Source organism: Aulonocara stuartgranti (genome assembly GCF_965226115.1).
Source record: "Aulonocara stuartgranti genome assembly, chromosome: 12".
In the NCBI taxonomy this organism is placed as follows: domain Eukaryota; kingdom Metazoa; phylum Chordata; class Actinopteri; order Cichliformes; family Cichlidae; genus Aulonocara; species Aulonocara stuartgranti.
This window is the reverse complement of record NC_138948.1, coordinates 35,058,318-35,079,383: the sequence shown is the minus strand read 5'-3', so window position 1 is coordinate 35,079,383 and position 21,066 is coordinate 35,058,318. Positions and strand designations below refer to the sequence as shown.

At 42.5% G+C, this 21,066-nt stretch overlaps 2 protein-coding genes across 3 annotated transcripts; one reads left to right on the top strand and one right to left on the bottom strand.

Moving 5' to 3' along the window:
• Positions 1-2,434: 2,434 nt before the first annotated feature.
• LOC309718283 (ribosomal biogenesis protein LAS1L-like) lies at positions 2,435-6,325 on the bottom strand. The gene has a single exon (XM_082553362.1). It carries the CDS (start codon positions 6,128-6,130, stop codon positions 4,493-4,495), a length of 1,638 nt encoding a protein of 545 aa, XP_082409488.1. The 5' UTR covers positions 6,131-6,325; the 3' UTR covers positions 2,435-4,492.
• Positions 6,326-8,819: 2,494 nt separating this feature from the next.
• On the top strand, positions 8,820-17,326 carry LOC309718859 (glutathione hydrolase 5 proenzyme-like). Of its 2 annotated transcripts, XR_014280092.1 has the most exons (10): positions 8,820-9,606; positions 9,695-9,855; positions 10,084-10,230; positions 10,365-10,495; positions 11,373-11,548; positions 11,715-11,806; positions 14,972-15,078; positions 15,249-15,359; positions 15,446-15,655; positions 17,098-17,326. XR_014280092.1 is itself a non-coding variant. In XM_082554468.1 (9 exons), exons 2-9 carry the CDS (start codon positions 9,777-9,779, stop codon positions 15,581-15,583), a joined length of 981 nt encoding a protein of 326 aa, XP_082410594.1. In that variant the 5' UTR covers positions 8,820-9,606; positions 9,695-9,776; the 3' UTR covers positions 15,584-15,807. The 2 variants fall into 2 exon arrangements, 1 of the variants encoding a protein (XP_082410594.1); XM_082554468.1 differs by lacking the exon at positions 17,098-17,326 and having other exon boundaries at positions 15,446-15,807.
• The last annotated feature ends 3,740 nt before the right edge of the window (positions 17,327-21,066 follow it).

The window sequence follows — 21,066 nt, the reverse complement described above, 5'->3', positions numbered from 1 at the left end:
AAGCAAGGAGAGAGGGCTGGCAGAAAGTTGCTGACAAATCAAACTCGTAAGTAATTCAATAATAACAATAATAATGGAGTGGATTTATATAGCGCTTTTCAAGGCACCCAAAGCGCTTTACAATGCCACTATTCAGTCACTCTCACATTCACACACTGGTGGAGGCAGCTACGGTTGTAGCCACAGCTGCCCTGGGGCAGACTGACAGAAGCCAGGCTGCCATATTGCGCCATCGGCCCCTCTGGCCAACACCAGTAGGCGGTAGGGTAGATTTATCATATCACACCATATTATCCAATATTATATTACATTATATTATATTATAATATGTTATATTATATCCCCTTTCACATTAGAGCCACAACAGGACCCACTAGAACATGGGAACAAGTAAAAGTGAAATATAAGAATATTCTACAGAATGGTAATATTTATCACTTATATTGCTTGTCGTCTCTTGGAAAGAGACCCTGGAATACTCTGTTTGTTTGTTCATAACAGCAACCAAGAAAAGGGCAGAGCAAAAAAAAAGACAGGTGGTGGTCCTGCACCCCCTCGTCAACAAGTTGGTTAAGTGAATAATACCCTCACGGGAAAATCGATATCTCTCTATGAGCACACTGTCGCGCTGAGCTAAAGGATCCTGTCTGTCCCGCAATATACGCTGAATTCTGAGGACTCTCCTTATCAATCTTGCACCTTCCGCAATGGGTTGCTCGCGTAAACGGACAGGATATGACTGCGACAGACTTCCCAAATCCACCTTCGCTTTTATAGCCGTGGTCTCTCATCTTGATTACACGAAGTAATTTACAATTACTACTCTGAAATATGAATTACATCTGTAATAATCACATACATGTAATAGAATGTTAATAGTACATTTCCCTTTTTTAGGGAATGACCTGTATGTATCTGTGTGAAATCAATAAAAGGATCAGGTGCTGCATTATCTTTAGTTACATTGATGTTATTTATTTATGGTGAAACAGTGGTGGAATATCGCTGTTGCTTTCGTATGAATGACGCGGACATACCTGCGTGGCCGCGATCTAATCCTGTTTACATAAAGTAAACCTGCTCCCCAGCAGGTTTACGCTTACGGCTCTGTTGCTATGACAGCAAGTCCCGGATGGGCTTCGGGGAACCGAACGATCCAGGATCACGCGAAATCGTCAACAATCTCATCCAGCTAACTCACTTAGCGCGGTACGAAGAACAGGCCCCTGAGTGCTCATGCATGGTTTTAGACAAAGTTTTCAGGCCCTGCAGAGCTCGGGTTACTGAGCCACCTGGGGCAGTATTATTGGGGATATACGTGCAGCACATATCTCCAAACATCGAGCACACACCTCCCCTCTCTGCCAATAACATGTCAAGCGCCATCCTATTTTGAACTCCCATCAGAGAACTTGGACCCAATTGTTCTGCGAACCCCATCATGGCGTCCCTGGTTAGGTTAGAAAGTCTCAGCAGATTGTAATGAACATAGTTAATGCGGTCAACATTCTTATTAGGTGTTACCCAAAGGAATATACTCTCAAATCCTGCAGCTATCGGATTCACCAGCTTATATTCGTCTGGAACTCCCCTAGGCGAGTTCAGGCGAGGATCATAAGCATGTGTACCTTGGGTCCCTCTTTTGACCAAAACATGTCTCAGACGTCTGGCGGCTAGAGTACGTGTGTTGCGTTGTGGAATAGCCTTTACCTGATTCCCAATCAGCATGAGTGGAGCTCCTAATCGCACCATCGCACATGTCCCTACGCTTCCTATAGGAACATGAACCAACAGAGTATTTTCCCCACAATAATAATAGAGCCCACTTCCTGCCCAGGTTCCAATTACCGTGCTAGGGCCGCTTACATTGTTGGTGGTTCGTCCCTGAAGTGTGACGGCACACCAAGTTGGATCGATCTCTCCCACCTTGTACTTTTCATTATCAGTAGAGAACTTAAAACATGCATAGTTATCTTGTTTTGGCATAAATGGTCCCACTGTTGTCTGACACTTTCCATCTACTACTGGCTCCTGTACATTTAATGACGTCACACAAATCTAACATGAATGAGCTGGTAGACCCTTTAACATAGTTCAACTCTATGCCATTATTTCTGCTGAGACATTCATCACCTTTACCTGACCCCTCGCGCTTTTGTCTTTCTAGCGATCCTGTTTTAGGACCTACAGTCTCAGGAACTGCTGGGCTGGACTGGCCTCCGTGTTCAGACAAGGGGTCCGGAGTGCCTTGCAAAATACAGACAAAAGACAACAGAGCCATGGTTACTATTATCGCATATAATACACATGTAGTTGTAAGGAACATTTTAATACGTTTCTTCCCATTACGTGTCTCTGATTCAGTTGTTTGCATCATGTTATATAAACTTTGTATTCTAGACTTATTATATAGATTTTAGATTCTGGACTGAAACTCCCCTCTTTGTGGAGCCTTTAACTTATCACTGCCCCTTTCTGATGGCGTGACGACCTTCTCCGCTGCTGCTCTTCTTTCTTCAGCCTTCCAGGTGGACTACTGAATGGCCTGTTGCACAGGTGAGAGGGTTTATTCTGCCTCTGTTTGTTGACACCTGTGTTGGTTGAAGCCTCTTCCTCAACCAAGCTCTCATGTGCTGGTGCACACTGCGACCAGTGATACCAGGTGTCGCCCTTCCCTTTCAGTTGGACTGCTGTAGTTGTCCTGGCAACGACCTCGTATGGACCAGTCCAGCGTGGCTCCTTCCACTTGCGTTTGAGCACCTTCAGCCACACCACCTTTGCCTCCGGGGTCGCCCTGTCCACAGCGTGTAATCCAGATGTGACCTGTTTGCGAAACTGGAGATTCTTGCCACCCCTGTGGTCGCTGTGTTACTGGAATGTTCTCCTGTAAAGGATAGAAAACAAAAAGCCTCTCTCTGGTACACCTCACTAATCTACTGTGTTCATCTAATGTTCCCTTAATTATTCAAAGTTGGTTCAAGATATCATGTTCTGGGCTCTATCCTTTATATTAACTTTACTTAATCTAAATGCTCTTTATGTGTGTAAAGAGTTTATCTTCTAACCAGGATTCAGTTCATTTTAATCCTTCAACTTAAACATGAAAATAACAATGTCTGCCTCAGTTTTACCATATCTAAATCATCAAACACCCCAAAAGTCCTAAAATGATCCTAAACCCATTTCAACTTAAACCTTAAATCCCCCCTTTATTTTGACACATTTCATGTGTCAAAATAATGTACAAAACTAAAAATGCTCAGTTTTCCCCACTCATGATCCAATCTATGTCATGAAAATGAACTTAAAACAGAACAGTCATCAGTCATGTGCTTAGCCTTAGTCCAGTCTTTACCTCAGTGTCCAGTTGGTCCAACCTTAGTTCAGTTCGTCCGTCCAGTCACCGTCCATTCATACGTATTCACACCAGGTATTTCCTCTTTCTTGCCGAGACAACAAGAAACTGTTCCTCTTTCACAGTTGCGAGTAAACATAACTAACCTCTCACCTATAAATGATTCTCTCTAACTAAGTGTGTGTGTATATATGTCGTCCTCAAATGCTCTCTCATCTCACCCGTTGCACTTCTGACCTTCCACCAGACCAGAGGCTCATCAAATAGCCTCGTCTAACCTGCTCCTCAGAATAACTTAGACTCTGCTTTCATTAATGCAAACTTTCTGCAACTTAGTCTTTCTGAAAGACACACACTGTTTAAACCTCTGAATGCAATATCAATGCTGCAGATTATATTATTAATGCAATGGTGACGATGACGACGATTGGTACACCAGAGGTCGCAATACATTGTGTCCTCGCTCTGACCCTCTCTTGTGGTCCATCCGGCCTCGGGCCTCCAGGATCCTCACCCCCTGTGGTCGCCGAGATCTTCTGCAAAGGAAACAAAACACCTTTTCCTGCATCTCCCTAACTTATCATAGTTGGGACTCTTTAATCAAAAGCCTTATCCTAATTATGTTCTTGACTTATAGACTTGTATTTATATATATTCTTCAACGTTACTCATCATTTTACCACTCTCTTAAAACGCTGACACTAACTTCATTTTAAAACCTCACATTTCCTATGTTATAACCTGTTTTTGATATAGCCTTTTTATTTCATTTTGCTCCTTTTAATGTAACAATAAATTATAATTCTAGTTTATCAGACTTAATCAAAACCTATGCTTTCCTTCCTTTGGTCCTTCTTTAAATCAGAACATTTTGTCTTCTGAAAGTTTTATTTCTGCTTCTGCCAACATGTTTAGTTAACGAGCTCGACTGGACAGAAACAATCACAACTGCTGAACCTGCACTGTGCTCATGGTTAAAATTCCACAACATTTTGTCTTCTGAATATTGTATTTTTGCTTCAAAACTGCTTCTAGCACAACAAGAGTCAGCGGAGGCTGGAATGACAACAACAACAACAATCTTGTGCTTAACATAAAACAAAAAATAACACAAGTAACAAAAATAACACAAGTAACTTAAAAAAGCTTCAGTCCACATTTCAGTTTGTTGAGCTCGCTGTTGCTCCAGAGGAGGCCCTCAGCTGGCCGGGCTGGAGCCGAGGCCCCGGGGATGCTGCTACGTGTCGCGCTGCTCTCCAGCTCCACTGGCTGGTCAAACACAGTCATTATCGAATAATTGTCCACCATGAGGCACGACGGGTCGTCCGACTGTCCAGGAACTTTACCAAGGTCATAGTTCTTCCATGTGACATTATCAGTGCACACCTGCCACGGAGAACCTCTGAGGGCAAGTGCTCTTTCAGCCTGCACGTCTGCCCATTTGCGCTCCTCACTTCTCTCCGAGTCCATCGGTGAGGAGTGTTGCATCTGGTCCAGCAGCATACTCACAGTATATATGGGCTGCTGCTGCTGCAGAGGTGTGCTGGCCTCTGAGCGCTCTGTCTGTGTGTAGATGGAGCAGAGCTGGAACAGCTTCTCTCTGGTTTCCTGAGGGGGGGGATGCTCCATGTCATCCAGGACTAGCTGGATCAGGTGAGGTGTGCTGATGCAGGGGGCATCCAGACATGCAGAGAGAAGCTGCTGCCACCTCAGCTTGATGCGGTTGATGAAAATCCTGTCCTTCATTCTGGCTTTCTTCTGCAACTTTGTCTCAAAATGATATTCAAATTTGTTGTTGTTGCAGAGGAAGACTTCTGAAATCCATGCAGAAATATAGAAACACCTGTGACCGTTGGGCTCTTTGCTGAGCAGCTTCAGTTCCACAAAGAGCTTCTCCAGGAAGAGGTGAATGAAAGACGAAGAGTTAAGCATCTTTAGCAGGGGCAGCCAAAAGCGCAGGAAGGTTTGTGGGACTCTGGGCTCAGTGGGACTGGCACTGTCAGATGTTGCACAGCCTAATGCTTCCAGCTGCTCCATGGTAGGAACAAGAAAACCGTCTTCCAGCAGCACATCAATCAACAGCTCCCTGGACCCCAGTGCAAACTGCTTGATCTCACCCAGCAAACAACTCATGTCTGCTAAGGGGGCCTGCCACAAGCTCTTCCCCTTGTCTTCAGGAGACCCATCATCAAAAGCTTGGTACTGGTCCTTCTGAAAAGAGATCAGCAGCTCCCGAGCGTTTCTGCAGGCATCCACTTCTTTCTGCCTGGCAACGAGCTGCTCATCGGGGCCTCCTCCCAGCTGTCTGGACCAAAACTCCTGCTGGAGCCACTCCAGGGCCACCTTACATCCCTTTCGGCACCATTTCAAAGAAGGAAGAGTCCCATGCATGATTTCGTGCCTCAGATCCACCACCCACTCGGGGATGTTCAAGTTTCCAGCCAGTTGCCTCAGCGGCTGGGCCTTTCTCCCCTGCTGGCGATCCGTGATAAGATTAACAAATCTTACCAGGGCCGTCCCGTACATCAGGGTCAAGTCATCTCCGGTAAGCTGTCCGGACCGGTCCCGCACCTGGCAGCGCACGAGGTCTGCTGTGCAGTCCACGGCCACGGGAAAACTATTAGCGCACCTGGCCCTCCAAGCCGATATCCTCTCTAACGCAAACCTCTGCAGAGAGGAGTCCATCGAGTAAAGGTAGTCCCGAACCTGATCCCACTCCGCTTTGTTAAGCCAGGCTACCACATGGCGTGTTTTCTCAGAGCCCTTTTTATTCATTGTGCGCGCTCCGGACCTCACGCTCAATCTCTCACTCACCGGGAAAAGCCGCTCGCCTCACGCAGAGACCACTCGCAGATTTATATGACAGAGGACCGCGTTCAGAGCTTCGAGTTTTACAGTTGCTTGTCGCACAGCAACCAGGAAATGACGCTAACGTTTTCTTCGGCTTCGTTTGTGGCTGACGTTCACCCTGCGGGCACGCTGACGCCACCTGCTGGATTGGAGGATGGAGCGATGGTTCTACAGAGCGCTTATTTACATGATGCTGGTCATAAACGAGCTTTCTTTGGCTATGGTCAATGGCGTGTCCAGCGGGGTGGCCTGGGGGGGGCACAGGCCACCCCCCCAACCAGACTGGCCACCCCAGGTGCCACCCCAAAGGCAAAACAATAAAATTCAATCAAATATCAAATGTCCGATTATGTTTTCACGGTGACGCTCAGATATCCGAGTGTAAGTGAATGCAGCATCGGCTTCTGCGCTATGTGCATCACGTTAGCAAAGGTAGGAGAGCCAAGCACGAAAGACGTCACTACAGGAAACAATTTTTCGGTGAAAGAAAATGAGGACAGAATAAATGTCCCGGTAAGTAATATTAAGTTTGTTGAGTTTAGTAAACTTCGGCGAAATTAGAATACCAAGGAAAAAATAACACTTAAAGAATTATTGCAGCCGTGGAATATTTCAGACAGTATGCTACAGAGGGCAGCTAACATAAGAGTTATGAGTTATAAGATGTAATCTAAGTCGTAACATTGCTGTATGGAGCTGCAGATTTGGTTGCAGGTTAACATAGCTGGACTGGCCATCGGGCTTATTTGACTTATTTTTTTATTTTTTTTGTAACGGCATGAACAATGAGAGGTGGTGGATTGGCCAGATGCAGGTCGATGTGTAGAAATAACTCCGTTGTTTGGTGGTGGCTATGGCGGGGCTTCCACAGAGGCAGCAGGTGGATGAGGGAAGGGGAGGCAGGAGGAGAGCCCCGAGGCAGCCGCCAGTCCGAGTGTCAGGTGAACTGAACTTCAGGTAAGAAGTTATGACCTGCAGTCTATCTGGGTCAGATATGAACTAAGTTTAGGTGGAGTTTGTTTTCGTTGTGCTGACTTTTTACTGTCAGTTGCAATAACTCATACTGCGTTCTAGCCAGCTTGGAGTTTTTATACAGCTGTTCGGTTGCTATGATGTTACTGATAGTGAACTTTATTTTATTCATAAGGTTAGTTAGTAGAGTTGCCAACGGCTCCTTAAAAAAATGGAATGGTCCCTCAATCAGAGAAAATATTACACGTTTCGTATTGAGCTGAGAAGAGACGCAGTTTGTCCCGAACTTCAGCTAGAATGGAAAAAGACACAAAGCTGGATTTATTCTGTCTTTACGCTGCACAGCTGCCTCTTCTCTCATCCTCCCTCTCCTGTTGCTACTTCAATCATGAAACTGATCGATGATCAGCTGATCGGCTTTTCTCTCTTGTTTGTTTATCGCCCACTTTGCGCCAGAAAGACGAAACCAGCAGATGTCGCGCTAAACAACAGCAGCACGTTTAAGCTTGATCGGCTGTTGTTAGAATTTATTTAATATTAATTTCTAGTATCAGCTGATGTTTGCTGGAGCCACAGCTGTAAAGCTGCTGGTCATGATGTCGGTTTGGATATCTGGTGAGAGGGAAACGTGAAGACCACCCACCAGGATCCTTTTTTATGTAGCTGACAGCTGGTAACTGCAGGGGCGGGTCTAGCAAAGTTTTGCCAGGGGGCCAGGTAGGGCATTAACAGGGAAAGGGGGCACAAAGAAATACTTTTCTTTCCTATTCTCATTTAAAATATCTCGCTTTTATTAAATAATTATCTAAATCTTACAACCAAAGTTTTTATCTGACGTAAAATGTATAGAAATCATACATATACCAAAAAGACTGTACATCACTGTCACAACAGGGTTTGTTTTCATTCAAAGGCTTTATGGCTTTAATACCTGGTGGGTCGGTCTGTAGTCAAAATGCCCGATTTTCTGTCCCAGTCCAGCCCTGCAGGTTATACTGGCAGTGTCACCATGCCAGCTGAATGTATTTCATCATCAGCCAGTGTTGTTCTTTATCAATATTACCAAAGTTTACCATAAGGCAGCATAGAAAGTATTTACTTGCTTTCAGGTTTTATTCAAATATTAGTCTTTTCAGTTGTTTCTCCACTTTTTTCCTGTTTCAAAATCAAACACCAGTTTGTGAGAAGATTATCTTCTTTTTTTAACAGGCAGAGAAAGTTTTGCATTGGAATGGCTAATTTGTCAATTGTTTGCTACAAATGTTCGTATTTTAATATTCAAAAATGTTTTTGCCCAAAACATATGTGCAGTATATGTCAGTAAAAATACTATGCAAATATTGCTGTCCTTGAATGCTGAGTAAACACTGACAAAGCACTGATTGTATCTCTTGTACTTTATCAACGCAGTATCTAAAAACTTTGCACCGTAGTGGTTAAAATCTCATTCTAATAAGAGTTAAAAGTGCCTTTGGTTATTAGGTTTATAGGATTATTGAATTATGGTTAAGGGTTGGTAGAATTTTTTTTTTAAACATTATCTGCCAATTAAATCTGCCACCCTTCTCCAAATCTGTGCCCCTACCTGGCCCCCCCAACAAAAATTTTCTAGACACGCCACTGGTCAGCAGAGTACAAATGACCTTCATGCATTACTCCCTGATTGTCTATAGTGTGTTGACTTTGAAGGGAAGCTGTGGATCCATATGTAGAATCAGCATAGTCTCTGTTAAGAAGCGTCTTTTGACAGCATTTGAGTATGGGATGGACAGCAATAAGAACTGGGAGTAGTTGGAGCAGTTCACTTGTGGCAGACATTAAAAAATAAAGAAATTAGACATTAGAATATGTGTGAGAAAGATGAATCAAGGAAAGAAAGGGGGCTACAGACACCATTTATTTATATGGCCCAGAGTTCTGTGCTACACTCCTGCACACAGGCTGCATAAACAGTAAGAAAAGTAAATATAAGATATGCTAAATGCTTCTTTGAGCCAGAAATAGTGTAACTATAGTGAAATAAACTTAAAATAACTGTAAGATGCAAAATGTTATCTCTAACATAATCAGTTACAAACACACACATTTCCCTCTGAAATGGAGCAGAATAGAATAGAGTATTTACAAAGCACCAAATTATAACAGACATCATCTCAGATCATTAAAGGTCAGGACCTTACAGTTTACTCAAAACACGAGCAAATGTATGTGGGACTTTCCAGCACTGACTATCCATTATCTATCTAACCAGGTAGCAAATGGATTGGGGTTCCTGGGGAAATTCGAGGTTATGAAGCGGCACACCGGCTTTATGGGAAGTTGCCGTGGGCCGACCTCTTTCAGCCGACCATCAAATTAGCCAGAGAAGGATTCCCTATTCCTTACTACCAAGGTCAACACATCCCACGCATTGGTAACACGTCACTACGGTATGAAATACACCCACAATGTGATTTCAAAAATACAAAGAGCAAACAATGAATGGTTCAGCTTTATTTCACTGTCTTTGTCTTTTAGGGAGTTATATTTAGATAAAAATGGGAACCTGCTTAAGACCGGTGATACTGTGAAATTTGAGAAACTGGCTGACACTTTGGAGATGATCGCAAACGAGGGACCAGATGTGTTTTACAACGGAACAATAGCAAAGAATTTAACCAGTGACATACAGAATGAAGGTATTATCAGATGGGTTTCATCCTGCTCTCTTTCTGACCGTTTTCTATGTCTGCCAGGCACAATGATCTAATTACAAATTACAAAAATCTATTGGTTTTGGAAAACTGTAACATGATCCCTCACAGGCTACACTGTGATCTGTCTCGATCCATTCAAAGTCTTGATTATGAAATTCATTGTGTTCATTTTTGCTCAGCAGAATCATTTGTTTCACTGTTCGTGCTCAGGAGGAAACCTCACACGGGAGGACTTGGAATTGTATGAAGCTAAAGTGACTGATGCGTGGAATATTTCTTTGGGAGAGTATAAGCTGTACTTCCCTCCGCCCCCTTCAGGAGGAGCCATCCTCAGCCTCATCCTCAACATCATGAAAGGTTCCTGATTGTTGCTTCTAGCATGTAGAGTTTGATTCATATAGGAAAATGATCCTTATCAATCTTTACAAATGTGATACACTAAGAATTGATGTTTTCAATCCAAAAAAATTTTTTTTTAAAAATATTTTTAGGATACAAAATGGAATCAGAACCTAAGACGACTGATGAAAAGATTTTGTTTTATCACCGTTATATTGAAGCTTTAAAATTTGCCAATGAATTAAAGACAAATATCAGCGATCCAAACTTCAGCTCAGATGAAGTAAGTATCTCAAAATCCTACAGATTTGCACCTGCTTTGTTGCATAAAGAATGATTCTATTTAAGTGACTAAACAATTAAAAGTAACAATACCACATCACAAAACACAAAACAAACCACCCCTTGCCTGCAGCTCATCCACAAACTACACCCCACCACAGTCAGTTTATGCACACTGATAATGAGTTGAGGTTTTTTTGTAATATCTCTGAGTTTTGCACAGTTGGACTTTAGGTTAATTTGTTGGGTTGAGATTGTGACTTTGTGTTAACAAAGTGCTTTTACAGAAGTGTTCACCTTTGTTAATGATCAATCAGGGGCATTTGATTATCAGTACCTGGCTGCTACTTACAATTAAAGTTCTTATAGAAGCACTAAGGGTGAAGAGAACCAGTAGAGTGCTGTAAGAATTTCTTTGAGTCTCAGCATTTTCATTTCAGCATCATTCTGAGCAGTGATGTAGCTTTTAAAACATATACATATAAATACAAGTTTTAAAAGCACATAAACCTAAATTGGCTTAATATTTGTCTTTAATTTAGTATGTATATATTATTGTTATTATTATCTTAGTATTTAAATATAAGTATAATTTTGTGTAATGTGATGTTTTCAGATACTCTGTAGTTCACACAGATGACTGAATTTCAGAGACTCTATCTTTGGCAGTCATATGTTGAGCTTGATCACTAACCAATATTATAACCTCTAGTATTCATTCATTCATTCATCTTACATCAGTGATGGATCAATGATCAAAATTCTGTTAACATTTGGCTCCAATTTTATAAATTTCTTGACAGCAATGTATTTTCTGTAATGTGCATATTTATTTAGTTTTATTAATTCATTTTATTAATTCTCTGTATTTCACACAGATGGCAAAGAAACTGACACAGGATAGCTTTGCAGACAGCAAACGAAGCTTGATCAGCAGCGACAAGACTCGTGATCCTGGCATCAACTTGTATCTGGACAGCATCGGCACCACACATGTATCTGTGCTGGCTGAAGATGGATCTGCTGTGTCTGTCACCAGCAGCATCAACGACGAGTCAGTACCTGCATCATTCTGTTTCACTGCTAGAAACCAGCTATCAGATATTTTTCTTTCTTGAAACTGAAGATTTAAGAGATTATGGAGGAACTTATTTTTAGACTATTTCTATACTACAAAGAGTGTCTTGGCTTTGTAGTTAATTTAGTTTTTTTGTTTACAGATTCGGCTCCGGGGTCCTCTCTCCAAGCACTGGAATCATTCTCAACAACCAGCTGTCTGACTTCTGTGGTAGAGCTGATAGCTTCTCTCCTGGTAAGAGATCAGTAGGATGCTTTTTACATTTATTATTTATGAAATACAAGTAATCAGACGAGGAAGGTGGATTATTTCAAAACTAATACCACAAAGAGTTTAATTTTTTTCCTGAAATTATTTTCCTGACAGGACATATTTCTTTAAGTAATTTGTAATAATGGCAAAATAGTGCCATTGAGGAAATGAGAGGAGAAAATGGCATTTCATAATTCATTGTGATGCATCATATTTTGTTGATCATGGAAAAACTAAACTTGTTGATCATTTCCACGATGTTTTGCCAAACTGAAACACATCATGTGAATTTGGACTAAAATTGCATTTTCTGTTTAATACCATAGCCTGCTAAAATGTTTGAATGTTCAAGAACAGGCACAGTTTTACTACTGCTGTAGTAAAATCTGTTTCCATGTCAACGTGTTGTTGTGTGAAGTTTTTCCTTCACACTGTCACCAAGTACTTGCTCATAAGGGGCTCTTCTTATTGTTGGGGGTTTCTCTCTACTGAAGTGGGTTAACCTTATGATATAAATGTACCATTGTGATTTGACGGTATATGGATATTTATATTCATTTAAAATTATATAGAGGACAGCACACTGGCACGGTGTTGCCTTATAGCATAGGTGTCAAACTCTGGCCCGCGGGCCAAATTTGGCCCGGAGCCTAATTACATTTGGCCCGCAAAGCCATACCAAATTACTATTAGAGCTGGCCTACTGGTATTATACAGCTAATAGATATATTGTTTAGTATTAAGCTTTGTTTGTTCCATATTCAGTTTTTCAGCAAAACGTGTTTGAGTCCATAAGAAAAGATTCATTCTTATATCTGGAGGAATAAATATATTTCAATAAATATTAATGTTAGCCCGCGACTTTGTTCCAGTTTTGAATTTTGGCCCACTATGTATTTGAGTTTGACACCCCTGCCTTATAGCAAGAAGGCCCTGAGTTTGATCCCACTTGTGTGGAGCTTGCATGTTCTCCCCATGTTTGTGTGAGTTCTCTCTGGGTACTGCAGCATCCTCCCACAGTCCAAAGACATGCAGTTAGTAGGGTTAGGCTAATTGGTGAATCTAAATTGCCCATAGGTGTGAATGCGAGTGTCTCTCTGTGTTAGCGCTGCATCCGGCTAGCGACCTGACCTCGGTTTACCCTGCCTCTCACCCTATGGTAGCTAGGATTGGCTCCACCACCCCTGCAACCCTGAGAAGGATAAGCTGAAGATAATCGATGGATGAATCTATATATAGATCTATAATATTGATTCAAGTGTGTTCAAGGTTCTGTATAATTCAGTTTGGACATAGCATCATTCAAACATTAATCTAACACACTGACAGAGTCTCAGTAATAGCTGCACTTTGAAAGACATTTCACTTTAGTTTGATACAGATTCAGTAGCGATAACTCACTTGTTGTGTGTGCACTTTCATCATTTGTTGATAAGCATGGGCGGATGCAATTCTAAACTTGTTTGTAGAGCACAGGTGTCGAACTCCAGGCTTTGAGGGCCAGTGTCCTGCAGATTTTACATGTGTCCTTGATCAAACACAGATAAATTACCTCCTCAGCGGCTGTATCCCAATTCAGGGTCTGCAGCCTTAAAGTACGCAGCCTTAACGGTCCACAAGGGCCGCGTAATCAAAGACCGCTGAGGCCGGAAGTGCGAGGCTTGTGAAATGGGACGGTCTAGCCTCCGTCGCGCTGCCCAGGTTGCCTAGCAACCATGATACTAACAGCTGGAAACGTTTCATACAGCTTTGTTTGACAGGAATGAAGGAGAAACCTTTTTGTTCATTTGTTTGTTTGTTTCTACATGAGCTTTGATCATTCTCTGTGAGATTAAGCTCAGCTATTGAATGGCGTATATTTTAAAGTAAAGGCTTTAAAACCAAGTTAGCACAAACGTCACTAATGTCACATAACTTTGCCGACATGTGGCCAACAGTAATGTTTAATGTTCTTCGTTATTAAACATTTGCACATAAATAAGTGACATAATATTCAGTACTTACTTAAAGTTTACTCTTCGGGCGCCCTCATCCGCCGTTTTTTTTTTTTTTGGCAAAATTATCGACACCCACCGCCATGCTATGCATTATGGGATATGTTGGGCCACGAAGTCTACACTGCTACATCCTTAAAATTCAGGGAAATGAAGGACGCATTTGAGGGCAGCATTTCGAGCAGCCTTTGAATTGGGACAGCCTTCGTCGCGTCGCTGTGACGTAATCTGTTGGGTCTAAACTCAGACCCTGCTGTATCCAGGACTTATTCCCGTGAAAGAAAAACAAGGCAACAGCGATCAATCGATTTACTTGCAAGGGAGGCCTCGTCGGTATCTCAGAAACGCACTTCGAATCTCCTTACGAGTGACCCCGATGATGGCCTCCTCTCGCTGCCTTTTATTGAAAACGTTCACACAATAAACAATAGTTTACAAACACCTCCCCTCATAACCCCCCTTGGTTACAAAGACAAGGCACTGTATGTGTGTGTTCTCCTGCTGACCAAAAAGGGTCATAAAAGCATAAAAGCAGGAGCAACATCCTTGGTCATAAAGAGGGTAGTCTCCCCCACACCCAATTCATGGTTCACCCTAGATAACAAAGTGAAGCCATACAAAGGGGAGGAAGTTTACCAACATCAAACAGACCTTCACAAGGATGTGCCTGTGATAAAACACTACAGCCCCCACCCAGAACCTCGAGAATCTGGGGAGGGGGGACAGAAGAATTTCTTTCATCACAGAGTTAAAACAATGTAGAGATGGTAAGCATAAAAATGACAAACATTTAACAATTCACTTTAACATAATCGGCCTTAAAATGCGTACTTTAAGGCTGCAGACCCTGAATTGGGATACAGCCAACATGTCTTGGAGTTCTCCAGAAGCCTGGTAATGAACTAATCATTTGATTCAGGTGTGTTCACCCAGAGTCTTATCTAAAACCTGCAGGACACCGGCCCTTGAGGCCTGGAGTTTGACACCCCTGTTGTAGAGTATAAAAAATTCAGGTATGAAAATACTGCATGAAAATACAGTCACTGATTCGTGTATGAAACATTTGTGTAAATGATTTATGCACAGATATGTGTGTACAGACTGATTTCTGTTTTCTAGTTTTGTCATTCAAGGTCTTTGTTGTATTTCTCAGGGGAGCGGCCTCCCTCCAATATGGCCCCATCTGTGCTGAAGTCTCCGTCGAAGACGCTGGTGATTGGAGGGTCTGGTTCTGAAACGATTCCACCGGCTGTGGCCTCGGTATGTATGCATGGTAAACACACAAAGGTGCCGTTACATATTAAATAAAATAAATTGATGTGGACTGATGCTGGTCTTTGCTGTTAAAGCTTGCATCATAGCAACAAGATTCTTCACCCTAATTTATCCTGTAATCATCACTTTCTCACCTCATTTTTTTTCTCTCCAAGGCGCTCATGAACCACCTTTGGTTTGGAAAGAGCCTTAAGGAGGCAATTATTACGCCTGTTGTTCTTGTAGACTCTAAAAGTGAAGTAAAACCTGAACCCAAGCTTGAAAAGGTAATTTATTCAATGTATTTAAATGATAAATTAGTAAGTTCTACTTCTCTTGTTCCATCTGAGTCTCTCTCCTCTTTGCCCTGCAGGATGTAGTTGATGGTCTTGAAGCTCTGGGACATAAAATAGCAAAATTCTACAACACAGTCAACGCTGTGGAAAAGGCGGGCAGCTGTATCTCTGCATGGTCTGATGAAAGGAAAAAAGGCAAAGCTGCTGGTTACTGAGACCAAGAGTCAGTGATGTCAGTTATACAGCATGGTCTTAAGGTTATGGACACTGCTGTAGCTACAACATTGGTAAATCTATATTCGTCTGTTAACTGATAGATCATTCATGCTTTGCTCATGTGTATAAAAAGTTTGTAATATTGAAAACATAATGCAACGATCAGATCAGTTAAATCCCAAATTTCATGCAAAAATGTGCAAAGATAGCACTGTAAAAACTAGAAATGGAATTTTTTTAAAAAGTAGGGATTGCTGTTGATCTCCGCCTCAATTTTTTTACAATCAATATGACCTTCTAAATATTTGTTTATTTTGGGTTTTGATACATATAGAATTGACTAAACAAGGAAACAGCTTTCAGGTCAAAATGTGAAGCCCATGCCTGTTTCTTTGACCTGCATTCTTTCTAAAAAGCAGGCCAGCAGGTTGAGACTGACTGCAGAAATCTTTGGTTATAGTAAACAATTCATATTTTCAAGTCTCATCAAATTCATGTTTACTTTGTAGATTTTAGCCCACTGGATAGTCCAGAAGGGAGATAAAGTAGGGTACACTTTAGGGCAGACCTAAGTTATCTATCAATTGATTTGTAGTTTAACCCCCCAGCCCCCACCCAATGTTTTTTATTATTATGTTTTTATATTTAGTTTTCATATTAAGATTTTGAGCTTCATTAATCCTGCTATGTTTTTGCTCTTATAAAGTGTGGGTAATTCTGCTGATGTGCTCAGGGTAAAAGTTAATCTGACAAGCAGTTTGTGAGGCAGGTTTTCTTTTTACCTCAGTATCTGTCTGAGCTCCTGTCTGTTTATGATTAATAAAGTATTCTGATTCTGATTGTTTCAGGATGACCTGCCATTATTCAATGACACATCTGCTTACCTGCATCTTTTGCTCGTTTCTCCTCCTCTTCTTTTCTCTTTTTTCTAAACTGAGGACCTGATGGCTTTGAACTTTTCTTGTCCATCTTCCATTGGTTTTAATTTTGCACTCCAATATGAACACCCTTCCCCCAACCCAAGGATCACCACAACATGATCTAACACACCTACACCTTAGTTCACAGATTCACTTTGTCTAGGGTGCATTTCTGAGATTTCACACAACCCAGGATTCAAATCATGAATACATAATGGGCTTGGATTTACAACATTATGAATGAAATGTGCTCTATTTGGAAGCAGCCGGCCTCCCTCCCCTTTCGACGGCTTGTGTGTGAGACTTTAAATCATCAAACTATAAATTTTAAACTGTTATTGATCCCTTTACCCCTGGTCCTAAAGTGTACATTTGTTTTCTTACTCTTCTTATATATATTGTTTGTTTACTTGCACTGCTGTAACTGGAGCCTTGTCGTCTCGTCTCTCTATATACTGGACTGTATGTAGCGGAGATGACAATAAAGTTTACTTTGACTTCAGCAGCGAGCAGGCGCAAATTACAAATCTGTATCATGATGTCTGGTGTGTTTGTGTTTGTTGGTTTGTTTTTATTTTGTTTTACTTTGCGAGATGGTTATTAGATGCTGCTCCAGCCGGTCAGAAAATCCCCCGCCGCCCCGCCCTCTCCTCTCTGCGCCGCAAGCAGCAGGCGCACCTCGCAAACGAAGGGCGCCCTTACTCCCAGCAAATGGGCGATAGAAAACCGATCGGTGCCTGTACCATTCCCAATATGCGCTGGCTGACGTCGGGGCAGCATGAGTACGAGAATTTTTTATTTTTTTTGCCGATGCCCGTGATGCCGCCCCGGGCAACTGCCCGTGTCGCTCCTTATCTAAAACCGCTACTGATTGTAACTGACTGTAAAAAGTCAGCACAACGAAAATAAACAACATCTAAACTTGGATTATATCTGACCCAGATAGACTGCAGTTCATAACTTCTTACCTGAAGTTCAGTTCACCGCCTTGGGTCTCTCCTCCTCCTGTATATCCTGAGTTATTTTTACACATCGACCAGCATCTGGCCAATCCACCACCTTTCATTGTTTATACCGTTACAAAAAAAAAAAATCATCGGCCCATAAAAATTAAATATCACATCGGCCCACCGGGCAAATAAATGCCTGCTGGCCAGTCCAGCTATGGTCGTGCTATCAGTTAACCCAGCCGTGGCATGTGTGCCCAGGCTTGCCGACCCCTGTAGTAGAGCAATCTCAAGATGATGGGCCGAGGAGGATCACTTTGTTTGGGACGTTGGCGATTCACTCTATGTGCTCGATCGATAAGTAGCTTCTCCTCGAGAGATAGCGCCTCTGCCAAAAGTTGCGAAACAAACTCCCTCTGTGCCCTCTGGTATTCCCACGATTCTTACATTATTCCTCCTGGAGCGTGCCTCAAGATCTTCACATTTCTCATCTAACTTCTTTAACTCTGTAGACAAACGCTCCACAGTGGCCTTGAGAGTGGCGATGGTGTCAGAGTGGTTTGAGGCACAGGCCTGCAGTTCAGTTAAAGTGTTATCATGCCTGGCCACATCGCTTTTTATGTCCGAAATTGAGGCCTGGATGCTCTGGTTCAAGGATGATATCTCGCCTCTTATGGTGGTAGAAATCTCTAATCTGCGAGTGTCCAGTGTAGCGCACAATTCAGACTTGATGGAATTTATCTCTGAACGTAAGCTAGTTATAGCGGTTAGTAACGCTTTATTCGACGGCTCGCATTCATCCTTTTCCAGTGCAGGCGGGGGGGCACACCAGACCAGAGTCTGAAGAGGCTTCGAGGCCTACATCGCTCGCGTCGTTCTTCTTAAGTTTGGGCTTCACCATTGTCAAGAGGCTCCAAGAAATATATCCACAGTAATCAATGGAAATGTGCTATATAAATAAATTTGACCTTGAACTTTTTAGTTGTTTTATGTGTTTTACTGATAGGAATAGATAACCTGGACTTAAACTGGATATGTTTTGTTTTGAAACTGTCAGCTTTGTGTACAATAAATTCTTTTCTTCAGTTTTTAATGTCTGCCTTGTTTTTATTGTTGGATTGCATCCAAATTTCCCTTATGGAAATCACAAGTCGGAAACTACGGCGCCCCGCAGGGGACATGGGAGAAAAAAAAATTAAGACGGACTTTTGCGAGATCTCGCAAAACTTTTGCGAGATCTCGCAAAACAAACTCCGGCGAGATCTCGCAAAACTTTTAGCCGCATTCTTCGGACGCCGGCTCGAAGCCAACCGGGAGGTCGAGGCACGATGTGCCAGGAAAGCGGTGTTCCACCCGGCTGTAGTAGGTCTCGACCTCCCGTTAGCTTCGAGCTAACGGGAAGAATGCGGCTAAAAGTTTTGCGAGATCCCGAGTTTGTTTTGCGAGATCTCGCAAAAGTTTTGCGAGATCTCGAGTTTGTTTTGCGAGATCTCGCAAAAGTCCGTCTTAATTTTTTTTTCTCCCATGTCCCCTGCGGGGCTCCGTAGGAAACTTTATGAAGCTGCAGAAGCTTATAGAAAAGAATGCCTTTCAAAACACACAGATCACATGATCACAACTAAATCCAACGCTTTGGTGCACTTCACCCCAGTTTTAACTGATGAAACAGTTTTTCAGATAATTGTCTACATAGAATCACTGTCTGATGGATTAAAAACCTTACATCCTCTGTGGGTTTGCTGTGTAGGACGACATGTTGATAGCAGGTTGAAAAGCAAAAGATGCACAACATGGTCTACAGGTACTCCCAAATGGAAGGACCTGCTATCCATGTATGGATGGGGGCTCATCTCTGTTTATGCACCAAAGAAACCTCAAGAATTGTTTGTCTTTGGAGAGTAGGCACACCTGGTGAAACATGCCCCTACATCACTGATGCTGTGCTCCTTGAAGCGCACTCCAACCGGGGAAGGACTCAAGACAGGCAATAGAGTCTTGTTCAAATTAAGTTCCTTGTAATGAAAGGAGCAGTTCAAGACCATTCTATTTTTGCCATTGCGCTGGACCATGTGATGAAGTATTTACCATCTCTCTTTGCTCTTGGGAGGTAACATCCGGTTGCAGTTTGGCTACAACACCACAGCTTACCAGTTTTTCAATTTCTGCATTGTTTGCAGCACCCATTGCTTAGATGTTTCTCTATACTCTTATAGTTTGGCAATATTGCCTCTTGGGTTGCTTGGAAAAATGGCATATCCTTTCTCCTCAACAAGGGTTTGGCATACCGGTACAGTATCTAAAGGGCTTTCTGATCCTCCTTGGACATTGTTACCTCCTTTTCACTTTTTTATGGTAGAATGTCAACTTGCCACTGTTTTTCAACACGCCTCTGAAGCTCAACAGATAGGGGGCTGCAGGAGGCACAGTTGCAGCTCTAGCTGTGACTCAAGAGTCTTTGCTGTGTCTTGCAGTGTCCAACCCTTGCAGCTGTCCCCCCTAGTGATTCAAAGTGCACAGGTTCTGCAGGGTTTATAAGGTGCAGCTGCGAAACTTGGCTGAAGGTTTGTAGGCGTAAATACTCGAGAAGTCTGTAGATTGCTTGAGGAAAGTAGCTGGATATGAATGTTGAGCTAAATCAAAACGCTAAGTAGTGAAGGCATGAAATATTTGCTAGTTCTCATGGAAAGGTCCTCAGGAGTGCCTGTTAATCCTAGCTGCTAAGCTGAAGATGAACGTAGCATGGTGCAGTCAGAGCCATCATGCAAGACAGCATAAGTGTCCAGTGTCATGTCTCCATGTTTCAGTAGGACTTTGATCACTTTAAGCAGAACACAGGAGAGGTCTGAAGGTTTGTCTAGTTGGAGGACTTCGGTGGCAGAGCTCACCAGGAAAGTACCTTCCTTCACACTCTTGATGTTGACCTCATGTAGGATCCCGAGATGTTTGACTTGATGTATGGTGCACACTTTCTTCAGGTTGCACTGTACTGCTAGATGTGATCTTTCACATCACCAGCAATGTTGGTTTGTCTTAACCCAGTCTATGATTTGAACCTTATCAAAGGATTTGAATGTTAGTCCTCTGTATTGCAGTATGGACAGTAGGCTTTCAGTGGGCCTTTCTTGCTCTGAGCAGACGATTTGCAGTTCAGTAGCTCAATAGACTGCTTTGCCAGCAGATTCTCTGTGCCATGGAGTATAGTGGCTGTGCGTGTTACTGGCTTTGACTCTTTCAGGTGCTGATTTCTGGATGGTCCTCTCTCTGTCCTTTTGCTATAAACTTACCAAGTATCTAAATGTTTCCATGTTTTCAGCTTCAACCAGTCACATGTGTCTCCAAAACTCAAACCTCATTTCAGCTGGCACCTTACGAAGGAGTCATGACATGTGAGAACCGCAAATCAGTTTCACTTAACCATCCAGACCAAGGGTCTTCAGTATACCAACAAGAGCACAAATCTGCAGCACAAAATTCGCAAAAGTCCCCACATCCCCACGACGGATATCTGGTGCATCCATGACACTTGCAATCTTTCTGTGAGTTTAACTGGTGGGGCTGGAATAGAAGGAGTTTTACATTCTCTTTTGTGCAGTTATGTATGATGGCTGGTATGCA